The 19,638-nt window shown below is 20.2% G+C and overlaps 9 protein-coding genes across 9 annotated transcripts; all 9 read right to left on the bottom strand. All coding sequences in view use genetic code 6, as the record gives it.

Annotated features, from left to right (window-relative positions):
• Positions 1-266: 266 nt before the first annotated feature.
• TTHERM_00935460 (transmembrane protein, putative) lies at positions 267-626 on the bottom strand (the record flags this gene model as incomplete). Its single annotated transcript, XM_001020415.1, has 1 exon — positions 267-626. The coding sequence occupies one exon, from the start codon at positions 624-626 to the stop codon at positions 267-269; it is 360 nt and encodes a 119-aa protein (XP_001020415.1).
• A 4,517-nt stretch (positions 627-5,143) lies between these two features.
• TTHERM_00935480 (transmembrane protein, putative) lies at positions 5,144-5,551 on the bottom strand (the record flags this gene model as incomplete). Its single annotated transcript, XM_001020417.1, has 1 exon — positions 5,144-5,551. One exon carries the CDS (start codon positions 5,549-5,551, stop codon positions 5,144-5,146), a length of 408 nt encoding a protein of 135 aa, XP_001020417.1.
• Positions 5,552-6,381: 830 nt separating this feature from the next.
• On the bottom strand, positions 6,382-6,741 carry TTHERM_00935490 (transmembrane protein, putative; the record flags this gene model as incomplete). The annotated part of the gene is made up of 1 exon (XM_001020418.1): positions 6,382-6,741. The coding sequence occupies one exon, from the start codon at positions 6,739-6,741 to the stop codon at positions 6,382-6,384; it is 360 nt and encodes a 119-aa protein (XP_001020418.1).
• Positions 6,742-8,909: 2,168 nt separating this feature from the next.
• TTHERM_00935520 (transmembrane protein, putative) lies at positions 8,910-9,269 on the bottom strand (the record flags this gene model as incomplete). The annotated part of the gene is made up of 1 exon (XM_001020421.1): positions 8,910-9,269. The coding sequence occupies one exon, from the start codon at positions 9,267-9,269 to the stop codon at positions 8,910-8,912; it is 360 nt and encodes a 119-aa protein (XP_001020421.1).
• A 1,042-nt stretch (positions 9,270-10,311) lies between these two features.
• TTHERM_00935530 (transmembrane protein, putative) lies at positions 10,312-10,671 on the bottom strand (the record flags this gene model as incomplete). Its single annotated transcript, XM_001020422.1, has 1 exon — positions 10,312-10,671. The coding sequence occupies one exon, from the start codon at positions 10,669-10,671 to the stop codon at positions 10,312-10,314; it is 360 nt and encodes a 119-aa protein (XP_001020422.1).
• Positions 10,672-11,803: 1,132 nt separating this feature from the next.
• Positions 11,804-12,343, bottom strand: TTHERM_00935540 (transmembrane protein, putative; the record flags this gene model as incomplete). Its single annotated transcript, XM_001020423.2, has 1 exon — positions 11,804-12,343. The coding sequence occupies exon 1, from the start codon at positions 12,161-12,163 to the stop codon at positions 11,804-11,806; it is 360 nt and encodes a 119-aa protein (XP_001020423.1). The 5' UTR covers positions 12,164-12,343.
• A 1,073-nt stretch (positions 12,344-13,416) lies between these two features.
• On the bottom strand, positions 13,417-13,776 carry TTHERM_00935550 (transmembrane protein, putative; the record flags this gene model as incomplete). The annotated part of the gene is made up of 1 exon (XM_001020424.1): positions 13,417-13,776. One exon carries the CDS (start codon positions 13,774-13,776, stop codon positions 13,417-13,419), a length of 360 nt encoding a protein of 119 aa, XP_001020424.1.
• A 571-nt stretch (positions 13,777-14,347) lies between these two features.
• On the bottom strand, positions 14,348-15,124 carry TTHERM_000935559 (transmembrane protein, putative; the record flags this gene model as incomplete). The annotated part of the gene is made up of 1 exon (XM_012798677.1): positions 14,348-15,124. One exon carries the CDS (start codon positions 15,122-15,124, stop codon positions 14,348-14,350), a length of 777 nt encoding a protein of 258 aa, XP_012654131.1.
• Positions 15,125-16,404: 1,280 nt separating this feature from the next.
• On the bottom strand, positions 16,405-16,764 carry TTHERM_00935560 (transmembrane protein, putative; the record flags this gene model as incomplete). Its single annotated transcript, XM_001020425.1, has 1 exon — positions 16,405-16,764. One exon carries the CDS (start codon positions 16,762-16,764, stop codon positions 16,405-16,407), a length of 360 nt encoding a protein of 119 aa, XP_001020425.1.
• Positions 16,765-19,638: the final 2,874 nt, after the last annotated feature.

The raw sequence follows: 19,638 nt of genomic DNA on the forward strand, positions 1-19,638 counted from the left end.
ATCTGTACCTACCTACACAGTTCGTGATATTTTAATTACAGGATTAGCTATATTTGATTTTATATTTTAAGTTTTAAATATATTTATTATCTATCTATTTACTTCTATAAATAATTAGTTTATTGAAAAATATTTTTTAATATCTAGAAATAAATTTGATAAGTTTTGGAAATAAATTAGACATAATCTTACAAGACGTAAATTTACTTACTTATAAAACATCTAACATAACCAAATAAAATTATTTAAATTCAATTATAATTATCTCAGAATAAGAGAGCAAAAATAGCAATAGCAAAAGTTAAAACGAAAGAGGTCATGCTAGAGCTAAGGCAAGCAATAGTAGCATCATACCAAGTTTAGACGTCCTTATTGGTGGAAGTACATTTCTTAACACAGCTCAAAGCATCACTTTAGGAAGAAGCATTATCATCTTTGCATTTTTGTGAGCATTCTTCAATTTTATCTTATTCAGCTAAGCAATCCTTGTCAGTAGTTTAGCAAGGTTCTTTAACTTTCTTAATGCAATCCATATAATCCTTAAACTTATCAAGATCAGCTTAAGATTAGGCACTAACACAAGAAATAGCAATTAAAGCAATTAAAGCGAAGGCAAAGAATCTCATATTTTGTTATAGTTAATTTATTTGTTTATTTATTTATTTAATTAATTTATTAATTATTCCAAAATTGATGTGCAGACACAAGCTTTTTATAGTGTTAGCAACTTAAGAAATATAAAATTATAATATTAAAACTAAGAATTTAGATTATTGCTTTTTTTCACTTTGTTTCTCATTATTAACAAAATTACGTAATATTATATAAAACTAGACTTAACTTAATTGACTATTACAAAGTTTTTCAAAAGGATATATCTATCTATCTATTTATCTAACTACTTTAATTTAATTTAATCTGTTAAAATTAATGATCTATTCTTTTATCTTGAAATACACTATTAATTAATTAAATTTATTAGTTAAAGTAGTAATTAAACATGATCTAATTTATCTAATTATATTTTAAAAAGAAAGACTAAATGGTATTTTTTACGATTCAAAAAGCAATGTTTATTGAAAGGATTAAAATAATATATTGATATTCCTCAATTTCTCTCCTTTTTAACAATATAAAGCAATTATATTTTTTAATTGTGTAAGGGATAAAAATGCATTTGATAATATATAAAATAAAATAAACAGATTTCTAGTAAATATCCAGTATATATATCTATTCGAACAAACAAAAAACAAATAATTAAAAAGTTTGTTTATCATCTTTTGCTTTTCAACTATAAGATTATCTAATTAGAGAGTAATTAATATATTTGTCTAGAACAAACATTTAATTAAGAATTTATTAGGAATTGTTTGATTTATTAAAAAGGTAGAACAGAAAATCTTAGTTAATAATAAATAAAAACCACCAAAATCAAATTTATAATTCTAGCTATATACAGTTGTCACATAACTAACTGATCTATATTTAATTCATGCATTTATTCATTATAAAAAATCTAATACAAATTAGTAAATTTATCTTTGAAAAAGTTAATCAATTGATATTAATACAGAGATAATTGACAATAATTCAGTTAATTTATTAAAAATATTTATTTGAGTATCTTTTCTTTCTTTAAGCAATTTAATTAAAATTTCCTTTTTATTTTAACCACATGTAATATTTTTGCTTCATTGAGTCTTCGATATTTTAAGACATAAATAATTATTTGACCTTCTTACATTTTATTAATAAAATCTATTAATTTTATTCTTTTTTAAGTCAAATTTATTTGATTTAATCAATGTAAGCCATATCTTTCTTTGATCTTTTGTCTCATGTGTTTCACACTAAAAAATTTAAATTATTTAAAAAAAACAAACAAACAAACAAACAAGTAAAGTTATTTAAAGAGATTTTTGCTTTTGAATTAAATATTATAATTTTAAAGATGATTTACTTGAATTAGCATTATGTTTTTTATAAAAATAAATACCATTTATACATTTTTTACTGCTAGTTTTATGACTGTAAACACAACTAATTTTATTAGACGATGTAAGAAAAAAATTAATTTAATAAGAAAAAAGTTGATCAAAATCGAAAAATTTTAAAAATGTTATAGATTAATTGATTGACTCAAAAAAATAAAAAATGAAACTTAATTTAAGATATTTCTAAATACAAAAATATATATTTTGCTGATGATAAAAGTTATGTTTAAATACATTTTATTATATCTCCTTGTAAAGTAACAAAATAACGATAAAATAATCTACAATATAATACTATACAAACAATTTCTTTATAATGTAAGTTTTACTCTTTTTCTTTCTTTTGTAGTTTGATACTGAAGCAATTTCTCAACTATAAGTAAACTGGCAATAAATAGAACAATATTAATCTAAATAAAAATTAATTAGAGAGGATGAAAGGTCTTAGTTGTATATTACTCTTTAATAAAATTAACTCTGGTATTTACCTATAGTACCAAAGTAATTATTTTTTCCTACATTCAAACTAATAATTAAAGTAATTGCTATGTCGCCATATTAATTTATTTGTTTCCTTTAAAAAATATTGAGGATAATTCTCAAATTCACACAATCAATCAATCAATCAATCAATATCTTTTCAAATATATATTTTTTCATACTTAAGTCTTATTCATGTATTAATTAATTAATTTATCCTTTTACTGTTACAGATTAAATATTAAAGCAATCACTATGATACATTTAAACAAATTATTATGTAAAAGAAATCTGTAAATTAGTTCCATTTTTAAATATATTTTTGTTATTTTCTTTAAAAGCCTATCTCTATATATATCTAACTACCTAACTAATTTAGCTTTCTTTGATATTTGTTTAGAAATCCATCTTAAATTAAATGGCTTGAAATCAATATTACAATTGTATTTTAATTGCTATAACAAAAAATTTAATTTTTAAATTAACTTTTCCTTCTTTGTTTGTATATCAATTTTCTGCTTTACATTACATTTATTGAGGATCATTAAAGAAAAATAGACTAAATTAGTTAAATATCTAAATTCGAAAAATGTACTCTGATTATTTTTCATTTGTGGTGAAGAAACAATTATTAATCGTATGATTTTCTTTAAATTAGTAAAGCACGAACATACTTACAAAAATAAAATAGTATTTATTCAAAAATATTTCTGCTTTTAAACTCTACTTTAAATTTTTTTAGTAATTTGTTAAAATGACTAATTTTTGCAAAAAGCTATTAACTAAACCATTCCTCCCTCATTCATTATGTTTACAAATTAATTAGCTAGTACAAATAATTTGCAATTAAAAGTAGCAAATGATAATTCAAAAATATAAATCTCTTAATATTTTATTTGATTATTTTACACTAAAAGCTATCTTAAAGGTTAATCTAAAATAAAAAAATATTTTTATTCTAAACTAGTTTTATATTTTTATTTTCTTTTGAAAATATTCTGAAAAGAGGTTTGCTTTGTTTTGATTTTAATCCTTAAGCTTTTATACTACATCAAATAGTACTAATTTCATAATAATGTAACTAAAATTAATTAGGTCCTTAACTTAGCTTAAATTATGTTTTGTTAGTTTCTTTAAATGCATATCTTATATTTACACAATATTTGTTTCAATATTGATAAAAATTACTTTTCCTCTTTGATTGACTGACTGTTCAAGTTTTTCTGAGCTAACTATTTTTCTAATTAGTAAAGGTTGCGTAAAATAAAATAGAATCTACTCTTTTTCTCACGTTTAAAAATACCATCAAAAAATTTAGAAAACTAGCAATTAGGAAAATTATCATTATCATTCGTAAAGCTAAAAATAAATATCTTAATCAAAAATATTAAAAGAAATTAAAAAAATGAATGAATAAATAAATGAATGAATGTAGCGAATACTAGTAATATTTTAAGTTCATAAGATAGTTAGTCAAAATAATTGCATGAAAACAAATACACATTAAATCTATCAAAAAAGCGTTCAGTATGAATATAACAAATTTTAATTAAGAATTTATAAGAAAATGCTTGGTTACAAAGATTAAGTAAAGTAATTAAAAAAACGCTTAAAAAAAATACCCTTAGTCAAAAATTCAATACAAGTAAAAACTTGATCAAATTAAGCTTGTACTAGCTAACAAACCAATTAGCTAACTAAATAACTTTTCTCTCAATGTTTTTTATCTTAAGACTAAATAATCACTCAAAAAATTATTTCTAAATAAAATGTTAGAAACAAATTTATTTTAAATTATTTAAACATTTATTTAATAATTTTGATTATGTGTTAATAAGAATATTTTATTTTTTTAAAACAATTATCGAAAAAAATTAATTATTTTTACAAAAGCTATCCTTCCTCAAAGTAACATTGATTAGAAAAAAAAAATATTTTTTACAAAATTTATGTTGAATTAAAAAATAAATTTATCTAAAATAAAAAAAACATTAACTTACAAATAAGTATTAGGGATTAAATTAGCATATTTTTTGTAATTATTATAATATAAATTTAAAAATTATATTATCTTAATTTTTATTCAATTAACAAATAAATTTATAAAATAGTAATAATTCATTTTTACCATATTTAACTGTAAATTTAATTAACTAAGTAAAAAATAAATTCAGAAATAATAAAATATTATTTTTATCAATTTAATTTTGAGTATAATTAATTTGAAATATATTTACAAAATATTTTTTAATTAAATGTTATGATTTATCCATCCATCCATAAATTTTTTATTAATTTTCTGGCAAATAGTTAAAAAATAATAATTTTATTATCATTAAAATAAAATAAATTTTACTCTCCAATTTAAATCATTTATTTTTTTTCAAAATGAAAGATAGTAAATTTATATTTTAATAATAGATTTGTAATTATTTACTTATAATGCTGAAAATTTTCAGTAATTAAGTAAGTAAGTAGTAATTATAATTTAAAGATAATTAAATTTGTTTGACATCAAATAAGTATATTGTAGAATGAATAAGTATGTATATAAATGAATGTCCATAAAACTATAAATGATGGAAAAAAAAATATTAATTAAATTTTACAATATATATACCATACAAAATATTTATTATAACAAATTAAACTGTATTATAATTATTTCAGAAAAAAACAGCTAAAGCGCCAATAATGGCAGTAATAGCTAAAATCTTGATACCAGAGTTAGCACAAGCTACTTATTCATCAACATATTTTTATACATCTTTATTGTCAGATTTACACTCTTATTTATAACAATTATAGATACTATCAATAGATTAGTTGCTTTCTGAACATTAATCTGAACAGCTTTCAACTTTTTACATTTCATCTAAGCAAGGTTAGTCTGTAGGTTAGCAAGGATTTGCAATCTTAGATGAACATTCCAAAATTTTAGCAGCCTTTTAAAGATCAGAAGCAGAAATTGTCTAGGCATTAACTGTAGCTATGGCGAGTAAAGTAAGTAAAGCTAAGGTAAGAAGTTTCATTTAGTTTATTAATTTATTACTTTAATTGTTTGATTTTTGCATTCTTTGATTATTACTAAACTAAAAGCGCAAAATCTTCTAATTTACATTCATTGATTGACTTATGATTCAAACGAACAAAGTTGAAATTATAAATTTAACAAACTACGCACTCAGCCAGCTATCTGATAATTTATGAATTATAATTAATCAGTTTCTTTTTTGAATCATTTACTAGATCTAAATTAATTTACTTTTGTAATAAGATATTTCTAAATTTAACTATACATTATTTATTCTAAATTAAGCCGTCCTATTTTCTAGATAATTTCGAAATTTAAAGGGCTGTGTATTTTTTGGGCAAAAAAGATAATTAGGAAATGAATGCCTTAATTAATGAGCATTTACAATGTTTATTATTTAGATGGCATATAAATACTAACTGCACTAAAAAATTAAATCTATATAATTTATCCAATTATTTGATATTTAATCTATGTAAAATAAGCTACTAATTAACTAAATTAATTTTTTTATTTATTTGTAAGCAATTTTGTTTAGAAATAATTACATGAAAAAAATTAAATAAATTGCATTTTTACTCAGCAAAAATAAAAGTTTAGTTTGTTTTAAAGTTTCTTCTTTATCAAAAATAAATTTAGATTTTTTATTGTTATTTTTATGTTTGAAATCATTTTTTTGATTTTACTTTTTAAGTTTTAAATATTTATTACCTACTTCTAAAAAAAATAACTTTGTTTATTTAAAAATATTTCTTTAAATTTAGTAATAAATGATATAGTTTTTGGAAATAAATTAGACATGATATTACAAGACATATACTTATAAAACATCTAACATAACCAAATAAAATTTTATTTAATTCAATTATCTCAGAATAAGAGAGCAAAAAGAGCAATAGCAACAGTTAAAACGAAAGAGGTCATGCTAGAGCTAAGACAAGCCATATTAGCATCATACCAAGTTTAGACGTCCTTATTGGTGGAAGTACATTTCTTCATACAGCTAATAGTACCACTTTAGGAAGAAACATTATCGATTTTGCATTTATCTGAACATTCATCAATTTTATCTTATTCAGCTTAGCAATCCTTGTCAGTAGCTTAGCAAGGTTCTTAAATGTTATTAATGCATTCAAAAATTTTCTTAGCCCTATCAATATCAGCTTAGGATTAAGCACTAACACAAGAAATAGCAATTAAAGCAAGTAAAGCAAGGGCGAAGAATCTCATTTTTGTTAAGTTTTTTTGTTTGTTTATTTATTTATTTGTTTGTTTTTAATTAATTATTTTAATATTGTAGATGATCGATCAGATACAAGTATTTAATAACATTAAAAATTGAAGAAATATGAAACTAATTAAAAAAGTTAGATTTTATCTATTAATTTTATAATTTTGTTTATGATTCTTTACAAAATTAATTAAGTAATATTACAGACTAAAACTAGACTTAAATTAATTGACTATAACTAAGTTTTTTTGATTGGTAATCTTTAACTTAATATGGCCAGTTAAAATAATCTGTTATTTTATATTGAAATACGTAATTAATTAATTGAATTTATAAGATAAAGTAGTTTTTAACATGATCTATCTATCTAATTAAATGATATTTATTTTGTAAGGTTTACAATGATAGGATTAAATAAATAAGTATATTTATATAGAGTATGATGCTCTTTAGATATACTATCTGCACACACATCCAAATTTATTGTTTAAAAAAAAATTTGGAATATATTTTAAAAAAATTTTAATAAAATGTAGTGATTTCTCCATTCATCCATTTTTATTAATTTTTTGGCAAATAATTTTATTAGCATTAGAAATAATAAAAATTTTATTGTAAAATTTAAATAGTTTATTTTTCTAATAAAAAGATAGTAATTTGTAATTTAATAGTAGAATTATTAATATTAATATAATGTTGAAAACTTTCAGTAAGTAGTAATTACAATTTAAGTATAATTAAATCTGACATTAAATAAGTATATGAATGTCTTAAAACTAAAAATGATGGAAAAATATTAATTAAATTTTACAATATATATACCATACAAAATATTTATAATAACGAATTAAACTGTACTATAATTATTTCAGAATAAAATAGCTAAAGCGTTGGCAGCAATAGCGAAAATCTTAATTCCAGAGCTAGCACAAGCTACTTAATTATTCATCAATATATTTTTATACATCTGTATTGTCTGATTTACACTTTTATTTATAACAATAATAGATATGGTCAAGAGTTTAGTTGTTTTCTGAACATTAATCTGAACAAGTATCCATTTTTTTCATTTCATCTATGAACGGTTAGTCTGTCTGTAGGTTAGCAAGGATTTACAATCTTAGATGAATATTCCAAAATTTAAGTAGCTTTTTAAAGATCAGAATCAGAAACTGTTTATGCATTAACTGTAGCTATGGCAAGTAAAGCAAGTAAAGCTAAGGTAAGAATTTCATTTAATTTATAAATCAATGACTTTACTTTCTTGATTCTTGCATTATTTGATTATCACTAAACTAAAAGCGCAAAACCTTCCAAATTATATTGATTGATTTATGGTTCAAAAAAACAAAGTTAAAATTATAATTTTAACAAATTAAGCAGCTAGCTAGCTATCTATCTAATTAATAATTTGTGAATAATAATTAATTAATTCAGTTTCTTCTTAGAATCATTTACTAGATCTAAATTAATTTACTTTTATAGTAAGATATTTCTAAATTTAATTATACAGTAATTATTCTAAATTAATTCAGCCTGTTTTCTAGATAATTTCCAAATTTAAAGGGTTTATCACTGGCTCATATCATAATTTTTTAAATGAATTAGGCTGTAAAATCAAAAGTATGAATATATATATAATTTTCTAAACTCTAAATACAAATAATGAAATATAGTAATTATATGCCAAATAAAAAAACTGACTGATACCATAGCAAAATTAAATTTAAATAATATAACTAACTAATTATTATTAAATCTATAAAAAAATAAACTACTAATAGCTTAAATTAATTTTTTATTTATCTGTTAGCAATTTTGTTTACAAATAATTACATGCAAAAAATGTTTTAAATGGCTTTTTTTTACTCTGCAAAAATAAATAAAAGTCTAGTTTACTTTCAAGTTTCTTCTATTAAAAAATAAATTTAGTTTTTTATCATTTTTTTTAATACCTGAAATTATTTTTTATTTTATATTTTAACTTTTAAGTATCATCTACTTCTAAAATAATAACTAATTAAATAATTAGTTTATTTAAAAATATTTTTTTATATGTAGAAATAAATTAGATAGTTTTTGGAAATAAATTTGAAATAATCTTACAAGAGATATACTTATAAAACATCTAACATAACCAAATTAAATTATATATAATTAAATTATCTCAGAATAAGAGAGCAAAAAGAGCAATAGTAAATGTTAAAACGAAAGAGGTCATGCTAGAGCTAAGACAAGCCATATTAGCATCATACCAAGTTTAGACTTCCTTATTGGTGGAAGTACATTTCTTCATACAGCTCATAGCATCACTTTAGGAAGAAGCATTATCGGTTTTGCATTTATCTGAACATTCATCAATTTTATCTTATTCAGCTTAGCAATCCTTGTCAGTAGCTTAGCAAGGTTCTTAAATGTTATTAATGCAGTCAAAAATTTTCTTAGCCTTATCAATATCAGCTTAGGATTAAGCACTAACACAAGAAATAGCAATTAAAGCAAGTAAAGCGAAGGCGAAGAATCTCATTTTTTGTTACTGTTTATTTGTTTATTTATTTATTTTTTTATTAATTAATTATTCTAAAAAAGAAAAGCAGAAACACGAGCATTTAATAGTCTTAAAAATTGAAGAAATATATAAAACAGTTAGATTTTAGCTATTAATTTTATAATTTTGTTTATGATTATTTACAAAATTAATTAAGTAATATTAATATCAAAAACTAGACTAAATTAATTGACTATAACTAAGTTTTTTCGGAGGATAAACTTTAATTAATTTTACCTGCTAAAATAATCTGTTATTTTATATTGAAATACATGATTAATTAATTAAATTTAGAAGATAAAGTAGTTTTTTCACATGATCAAACTAATTTACCTATTTCTATTTTTAAAATAAAAATTAAATGATGTTTTGTAAGGTTTACAATGATAGGATTAAATAAATAAATATATTTATATAGAGTATGATGCCTTTTAGATATACTTTCCATCAGCACATCCAAATTTTTAGTTAAAAAAATATATATAATGAAGAACATGATATTTTTAAATAGGAATCATGCAAAATAGATTATAAATAAATTAAAATCAATAGTGTATTTTATCTCCTCGTTTTTCAAGGACTTATTTTAACCTTTTGGACATACATAATACAATTATTTGATATTTAATATATGTAAAATAAACTACTAATAGCTTAAATTAATTTTTTTATTTGTAAGAAATATTGTTGAGATATAATTGTATGTATAAAATACTATAAATTGCTTTTTATTCTGTAAAAATAAAAGTCCCTAGTTTACCTTAAGATTCTTCTTTGACAAAAATAAATTTAGTTTTATTAATGTTATTTTTATACATGAAATGATTTTTTTTATTTTTAACTTTTAAATACTTATTATCTACTTCTAAGAAAAATAATTATTTAATTAGTTTATTTAAAAATATTTATTTATAAAGAGAAATAAATTAGATAGTTTTTGGAAATAAATTAGACATAATCTTACAAGAAATATATATATATACTTACTTATAAAATATCTAACATATTAAATTAAATTATTTCAGTATAAGAGAGCAAAAAGAGCAATTGCAAAAGTTAAAACGAAAGAGTTCATGCTAGAGCTAAGGCAAGCCATATTAGCATCATACCAAGTTTAGACGTCCTTATTGGTGGAAGTACATTTCTTCATACAGCTCATAGCACCACTTTAGGAAGAAGCATTATCGATTTTGCATTTATCTGAACATTCATCAATTTTATCTTATTCAGCTTAGCAATCCTTGTCAGTAGCTTAGCAAGGTTCTTAAATGTTATTAATGCATTCAAAAATTTTCTTAGCCTTATCAATATCAGCTTAGGATTAAGCACTAACACAAGAAATAGCAATTAAAGCAAGTAAAGCGAAAGCGAAGAATCTCATTTTTTGTTATGTTTATTTGTTTATTTATTTATTTTTAATTAATTAATTATTCTAAAATAGAAGAGCAGACAGACACGAGTATTTTATAACCTTAAAAATTGAAGAAATATCAAATTAAAAAAACAGTTATTAATTTTATAATTTTGTTTATCATTATTAACAAAATTAATTCAGTACAATTACAAACTAAAACTAGACTTAAATTAATTGACTATGACTAAGTTTTTTCAAAAGGATAAACTTTAATTTAATTCTACCTGCTATAATAATCTGTTATTTTCTATTGAAATGCACAATTAACTAATTAGATTTGTAAGATAAAGTAGTTTTTTTAACATGATCTATCTAATTTACCTATTTCTATTTAAAAAATAAAAATTAAATGATATTTTGTATGAATAAAAATGTAAGGATTAAATAAATAAATATATTTATATAGAGTATGGTACGTTTTAGATATACTATCCATCCGCAAATCAAAATTTTTCCTTTAAAAAAAAACTTATTTTTATAAAATTTTATAAAACGAATATAAAATTGGATACACTGTGAACCCTATTATTCAAGTAGGTATAACAATTTTATTTTATAAAATTTTAGTTAAAATATGAATATATAATTTTCTTAAAGATTAATACAAGTAAAGAAATATACTAATTATATGGCAAATAAATTATCACTGCATTAAAAAATTAAATCTAAATAATATAACTAATTATTTTATATTAAATCTTTGTAAAATATTCAACTAATAGCTTAAATTAATTTTTTTATCTGCATGCAATTTTTGTTGAGAAATAATTTCAAGACAAAAATGGAATAAGTTGTTTTTTACTCTGCAAAAATAAAAGCCTTGTTTACTTTAGAGTTTCTTCTTTTATAAAATCAATTTAATTTTTTATTGTTATTTTTATGCTTGAAATTATTTTTTTGATTTTAAATTTTAAGTTTTAAATATCATCTTTTCTAAAAGTAATTACTAGTTAATTAGTTTATTGAAAACGTTTTTTACATGTAGAATAAAATTAGATAGTTTTTGGAAATAAATTAGAAATAATCTTACAAGAAATATATATACTTACTTATAAAACATCTAACATTACCAAATAAAATCATATATAATTAAATTATCTCAGAATAAGAGAGAAAAAAGAGCAATAGCAAAAGTTAAAACGAAAGAGGTCATGCTAGAGCTAAGACAAGCCATATTAGCATCATACCAAGTTTAGACGTCCTTATTGGTGGAAGTACATTTCTTCATACAGCTCATAGCACCACTTTAGGAAGAAGCATTATCATTTTTGCATTTATCTGAACATTCATCAATTTTATCTTATTCAGCTTAGCAATCCTTGTCAGTAGCTTAGCAAGGTTCTTAAATGTTATTAATGCAATCAAAAATTTTCTTGGCCTTATCAATATCAGCTTAAGATTAGGCACTAACACAAGAAATAGCAATTAAAGCAAGTAAAGCGAAAGCGAAGAATCTCATTTTTTGTTATAGTTTATTTGTTTGTTTATTTATTTATTTATTTTTAATTAATTAATTATTCTAAAATAGAAGAGGAGACAGACACAAGTATTTAATAGCCTTAAAACTTGAAGAAATATGAAATTAAATTAAAAAAGTTAGATTTTAGCTATTAATTTTATAATTTTGTTTATTATTATTTACAAAATTAATTCAGTACTATTACAAACTAAAACTAGACTTAAATTAATTAACTATAACTAAATTATTTCGAAGAATAAACTTCAATTTAATTTACCTTCTTTAATAGTCTGTTATTTTATATTGAAATTCACTATTAATTAATTAAATTTAGAAGATAAAGTAGTTTTTTAAAATGATCTATCTAATTTACCTATTTCTATTTTGTAAGATTTGCAATGAAAGGATTAAATAAATGAATATATTTATATATAGCATGATGCTTTTAGATTTACTATCCATCCACACATCCAAATTTTTTGTTTAAAAAAAATTATATTCATTTTTATTGTTTGATAATTGGCCAAACAATCATTTTAAAATAAAAAAATAAGGTACTTTGCTTAGTATTAAATTGTTTTTAAAATAAAAAAATAATATATTTTGATGTAAAGTTAATTAAAAATGAAAACAGTTTTTTTTTTATTTTTATAAAATTTCATAAAATGAATATAAAATTGAATGTAAGGTCGAAAATTTTATTCTTGTATCAATATATTTTATTTAATAAAATTTTAGTTAAAATTCGCACTGAATTATATCATAATTTTATAAATTAATTTGTCTGAAAAATCAAAAGAATGAATATATAATTTTCTAAACTATTAATAAAAGTAAAGAAATATACTGATTATATGGCAAATAAATAATTACTGCATTGTAAAAATAAATCTAAATTAAATAACTAATTATTTTATATTAAATCTTTGTAAAATAAACTACTAATAGCTTACATTAATATATATTTTATTTTTCTGTAAGCAATTTTGTTTACAAATAATTACATGCAAAAAGGGCTATAAATTGCTTTTTTTACTCTACAAAAATAAAAGTCTAGTTTACTTTAAAGTTTCTTCTTTTCTAAAAAATAATAACTAATTAAATAATTAGTTTATTTAAAAATATTTTTTTATATGTAGAAATAAATTAGATAGTTTTTGGAAATAAATTAGAAATAATCTTACAAGAAATATATATACTTACTTATAAAACATCTAACATAACCAAATAAAATTATTTATAATTAAATTATCTCAAAATAAGAGAGCAAAAAGAGCAATTGCAAAAGTTAAAACGAAAGAGGTCATGCTAGAGCTAAGGCAAGCAATAGTAGCATCATACCAAGTTTAGACGTCCTTATTGGTGGAAGTACATTTCTTCATACAGCTCATAGCACCACTTTAGGAAGAAGCATTATCAGTTTTGCATTTATCTGAACATTCATCAATTTTATCTTATTCAGCTTAGCAATCCTTGTCAGTAGCTTAGCAAGGTTCTTAAATGTTATTAATGCATTCAAAAATTTTCTTGGCCTTATCAATATCAGCTTAAGATTAGGCACTAACAAAAGAAATAGCAATTAAAGCAAGTAAAGCGAAGGCGAAGAATCTCATTTTTTGTTATTGTTTATTTGTTTGTTTATTTATTTATTTATTTTTAATTAATTAATTATTCTAAAATAGAAGCACAGACGTGAGTATTTAATAGCCTTAAAACTTGAAGAAATATGAAATTAAATTAAAAAAGTTAGATTTTGCTATTAATTTTATAATTATGTTTATCATTACTAACAAAATTAATTAAGTAATATTACAAACGAAAACTAGACTTAAATTAATTGATTATAACGAAGTTATATCATAAGGGTCTACTTTAATTTAATTTGACCTATTAAAATTATCTGTTATTTTTACTTGAAATAGACTATTAATTAATTAAATTTTATAAGATAAAATAGTCATTTTTCTATTTTTAAAACAAAAATTAAATCATATTTTATATAATTACAATCAAAGGATTAATAAATATATTTATATAGAGTTAGATTGCCATTTATGATAAGCAAAATTTAGTGTTTTGGTTTTATGAAGATAATTTATAAAAGAATTTAACACTATTTAGAATGATAGAAATGTATTTGATTATATAAAATAAACAGAATTCTAGTAAATATCCAGTATATATTCAAACAAAAAACATTTAAAGTTTCTTTATTACCTTTTACTTTTTAATTAGGCAAAAGATCATCTAATTAGAGAGAAATATATCTGCGTATAGAGTTTAATTAAAGATTTATTAGATTCGTTTGATTAAATGTAAAAAATAGAACAGAAAATCTTACATAAAATAAAATTAAGACCACAAAATCATAAGTCTAGTTAAACACAAATACTGATTTATGATAATATATAATTCATGCATGCATTTATTAATTAATTAAATATAATTGAATACAAATTTATAAATTTATCTTTGAAAAAGTTAATTATATGATATTAATACAGTGATAATTGAAACTAATTCAGTTTGAGTTATTAAAAGTTATTGAGTATCCATGCATAAAACAATTTAATTATGATATCCTTTTCTCTTTAATTGTATTTACCATTTTTGTTTCCTTGAATCTTCTGTATTTGAAGAAATAAGTAAAGCATCTTCACATTCTTTCATTTTATTAATTAGATATTATAAAATATTTACTTTTTTTGTTTTTTTAAACCTTATTTCTTTCCTTTAATTTATGTAAGCCATATCTTTTTCTTTTTGCTTTTTTTTGATGCAATTCGTACTATAAAATTTAAATTATTTTTAAAAAATAAGCAAGCGCAAGCAATCAAACAAATAAACAAGTAAAGCTATAAAAAGAGGTATCTATTTCTCAATAAAATATTTTAATTTTAAAGATTATTTTTATGAATTAGTAGCATTATGTTTTTATAAAAGTAAATAACATTTATGCATATTTTATTACTAGACTTATTACTGTAAATTTAATTAATTTTATCAAATGATGAAAAAAACTTTAATTTGATGAGTAAAATGTTGATGAAAATCGAAAAAATTTTAGATTGATTTACTGAAAAAAATATAAAAATGAAACTAAATTTAAGATTTTTCTAAATTCAAAAATATTTTATTAGTGATGAAAGATAAGATTAAATAAAGTTTATCATATATCTTTATAATAAAATAAAATGATGAAATAACCTACAATCAAACACGTAACAAATAATTTCCTTGAAATCTAAATTTTTTTCTTGCTCTTTACACCTACTTTGTTATGTTACTGAATCAATATCCCAACATAATTTAACAAATAATAAATAAATAGAACAATATTTATCTATAATAATGAAGTAATTAGATCATATGAGTGATCTAATTTTTAGATTACTCTAAATAAAATTAACTGTGATATTTACTTATATTACCAAAGTAATTATTTTTTACTACATTCAATCTTCTTATTAAAGTAATAGTAATTTGTGTATATTTATCTATATTGATTTATATATTTGTTAAATTTAAAAATAAAATATTGAGGATAATTCTGAAACCCACACATTAAATATCTTTTCATATTTATATTTTTTCATGCTTATACTGTATTTATTAATTTATACTTTTACTGATACATATTAAATATAAATGGAACTTATCTTATTAACTATGACTCATATTATAATTTTATAAATTAATTTGTAGGCTGAAAAATGAAAAGAATGAGTATATAAATTTTCTAAACTGTAAATACAAATAAAGAAATATATTAATTATAAAGCAAAAAAATACTTACTGCATCGTAAAATTAAATATAAATAATATAACTAATTCTTTTATATTAAATCTATGTAAAATATTCTACTAATAGATAGTTTAAATTAATTATTTTATTTGTAAGTAATTTTTGTTTAGAAATAATTGCATGTAAAAAATGGTATAAATTCCTTTTTATTCTGCAAAAATATAAGCCTATTTACTTTAAAGTTTGTTCTTTGATAAAAATAAATTTATTTTTTTTATTTTTTTGATTTTATATTTTAACTTTTAAATATTTATTATCTAATTCTAAAAAATAATAACTAATTAAATAATTAGTTTATTTAAAAATATTTTTTTATATGTAGAAATAAATTAGATAGTTTTTGGAAATAAATTAGAAATAATCTTACAAGAAATATATATACTTACTTATAAAACATCTAACATAACCAAATAAAATTATTTATAATTAAATTATCTCAAAATAAGAGAGCAAAAAGAGCAATAGCAAAAGTTAAAACGAAAGAGGTCATACTAGAGCTAAGGCAAGCAATAGTAGCATCATACCAAGTTTAGACGTCCTTATTGGTGGAAGTACATTTCTTAACACAGCTCATAGCATCACTTTAGGAAGAAGCATTATCAGTTTTGCATTTATCTGAACATTCATCAATTTTATCTTATTCAGCTAAGCAATCCTTGTCAGTAGTTTAGCAAGGCTCTTTAACGTTTTGCATGCATTCATAAATTTTCTTAGCCTTATCAATATCAGCTTAAGATTAGGCACTAACACAAGAAATAGCAATTAAAGCAAGTAAAGCGAAGGCGAAGAATCTCATTTTTGTTATTGTTTATTTGTTTATTTATTTATTTTATTTTATTTTATTTTTTTTAATTAATTATTTTAAAATAGAAGCGCAAACACGAGTATTTTATAGCCCTAAAAATGGAAGAAATATGAAATTAAATTAAAAAAGTTAGATTTTAGCTTTTAATTTTATAATTTTATAATTTTGTTTATCATTTATTATTAACAAAATTAGTTAAGTAATATTACAAACGAAAACTAGACTTAAATTAATTGATTATAACAAAGTTATTTCAAAAGGGTCTACTTTAATTTAATTTTACAAGATAAAATTATCTTGAAATACACTACTAACTAAGTTACCTATTTCTTATTTTAAACTAAAATTCAATGATATTTATGTATGATTTACAATGAAAGGATTAATATATATATTTAAATAGAGTTAGATACCATTTCAATATATATGATATGCAAAATTTAGTGTTTTGATTTAATAAGATAATTTACAAGTTTTTTGGATATTAAAGAGAGAATTATTGAAAAAGATTATATTTTTTTTCTTCAGAATGTAGAATATAAATGGTATATATAAATGACATGTTTTTAAGGATAAAATTTTAACATTTTGAAGGGTAGAAGTAGATTTTATATTATAAAATATACAATTACTAGTAAATATCCAGTATGTATGCAAACAAAAGCATAAAGTAAAAAATTCTTTATTATCTTTTGCTTTTAACTAGAATGAAGATCATCAAATTAGAGAGTACTGTTTATAACATTTAATTAAGAATTTATTAGATACATTTAATTTATTGAAAAAAATAGAACAGTTAATCTTACTAAAGTAAAATAAAGACCACCAAAAACAAAAATCATAAGTCTAGCTAAACGCAGTTTGCTCATTTAACTGATATATATATATAATTCATGCATATATGCATTTTTTAATTAATTAGATATAATCTAATACCAATTAATAAATTTATCTTTGAAAAAGTTAATTATATAACATTAATACAGTGATAATTGAAACTAATTCAGCTTAAGTTATTAATAATAATTGAGTATCCATACTTTAAATAATTTAATTATAATTTCCTTTTCATTTAAGCTAGATATACCATTTTTTTTTTCTTGAATCTGCTATATTTTAAGAAATAAGTAAGTTATTATCTATCTTAAAATTTCTACATTTTATTAATTAGATATTAATAAAAATAAGTACTTTTTTTGTTTTTTTAAACAATATTTTTTTCATTTCATTAATGTTAGCCATATCTTTCTTTTCGGTTTTGCTAATGACTGTAAATTTAACTAATTTTATTATATGAACAAATTTAATTTAATAAGAAAAAAATTGATCAAAATCGAAAAAAATATTATAGATTGATTGATTAATAGACTTAAAAATATAGATAAATGAAACTAAATTTAATATTTTAGTAAATCCAACAATATTTTAATAATGATAAAAGATATTTTTAATTAAATATAGATTGTTTATGATATATCTTTGTAAAATAATAAAATAAAATGAAAAAATAATATACAATCAAATTAGTGATAAACAATTTCCTAAGATGTAAATTATATACTTTTTCTTTACTACCTACTTTTTTACTGAAGCAATTTCAAAACAATAAGTGAACAAATAATAAATAGAACCAAATTAATTAGGAAGGATGAGTGATCTGATTTTAGATTATTCTTTAATAAAGATAACTTAGATATATACTAATAGTACCAAAGTAATTTTTTTACTTTATTCAATCTTCATATTAATGTAATCGTCATTTGTCTATATTTATCAATATTCATTTATTTATTTGTTTACTAATATTGAGGATAATTCTGAAACCGACACAATCAATATCATTTCATATCTATAATTTTTTCATGCCCATGCTTAAGTGGTATTTATTTATTTATTAATTTTTCCACTTACTGTTACAGATCATATATAAAACTAAGCATAATGGTAAAATTAAGCAAATTATTATTTAAAATAAATCAATATTTAAGTTCCATTTTCAAATATTTTTTAGCTATTTACTTTAAATACCAATCTATCTATATAACATTTAACTAACTTAACTTTCTTTGAAATTCATTTTTTAATCTATCCATCTTAAATAAAAAAACATATCATTAATATTACAAATGTATATTAATTGCTATTACAACAAATCGAATTATTAAATTAACTCTTGTTTCTTTGTTTATCTATTAATTATATGCTTTAAATACAATTAATATCAGTTATTGAGGATCGCTTGAAAAGAAAAAAAAACATACTAAATTTGTTAAATAAATGAGTTCGCAATATATTTTCTGATTATTTTTTTTGTTGAAGAAATAACTATTAATCATATGATTTTTAGTAAGTTAGTAAAATTCAAATATTCTTACAAAGATATTTCTGATATTAAACTATGCTTTAAAATATTTTTTTAATTTGTTTAAATGAATAATTTTTGCAAAAAGTTTTTAACTTAATTAACTGTTCACCATAATGTTTGAAAATTAAATAGCTAGCAGAGAACATTACATCCGGGATATTTTGTCACAGAGTAAGATATGGGAAATCTTACTCGTTTTATATTTTATTTTTTTAATTTTACATACCTTTAAATATCCATATATTTGTTTTATTTTATCAGTATATTCAAACTCAGTTTAATTTTTAAACAAATTTGAAAATACTTATGTTTGATAATTATTATTTATTGTTCGCATTCCCAATATCCTTTATATTTTAAATTAAAGCATTTGTAATATTTCTAACTAAAAGCAAATTTATCAATTCATATTTGATTATTATTATTTATTTTTTCATTTTATCAAAATTAATATCTATAAATTGATTGCTATTCAATATTTTTGAAAAAAGAATAAATAA

The sequence above is a fragment of the Tetrahymena thermophila genome (assembly GCF_000189635.1).
Source record: "Tetrahymena thermophila SB210 genomic scaffold scf_8254570, whole genome shotgun sequence".
NCBI classification, from domain to species: Eukaryota; Ciliophora; class Oligohymenophorea; order Hymenostomatida; family Tetrahymenidae; genus Tetrahymena; species Tetrahymena thermophila.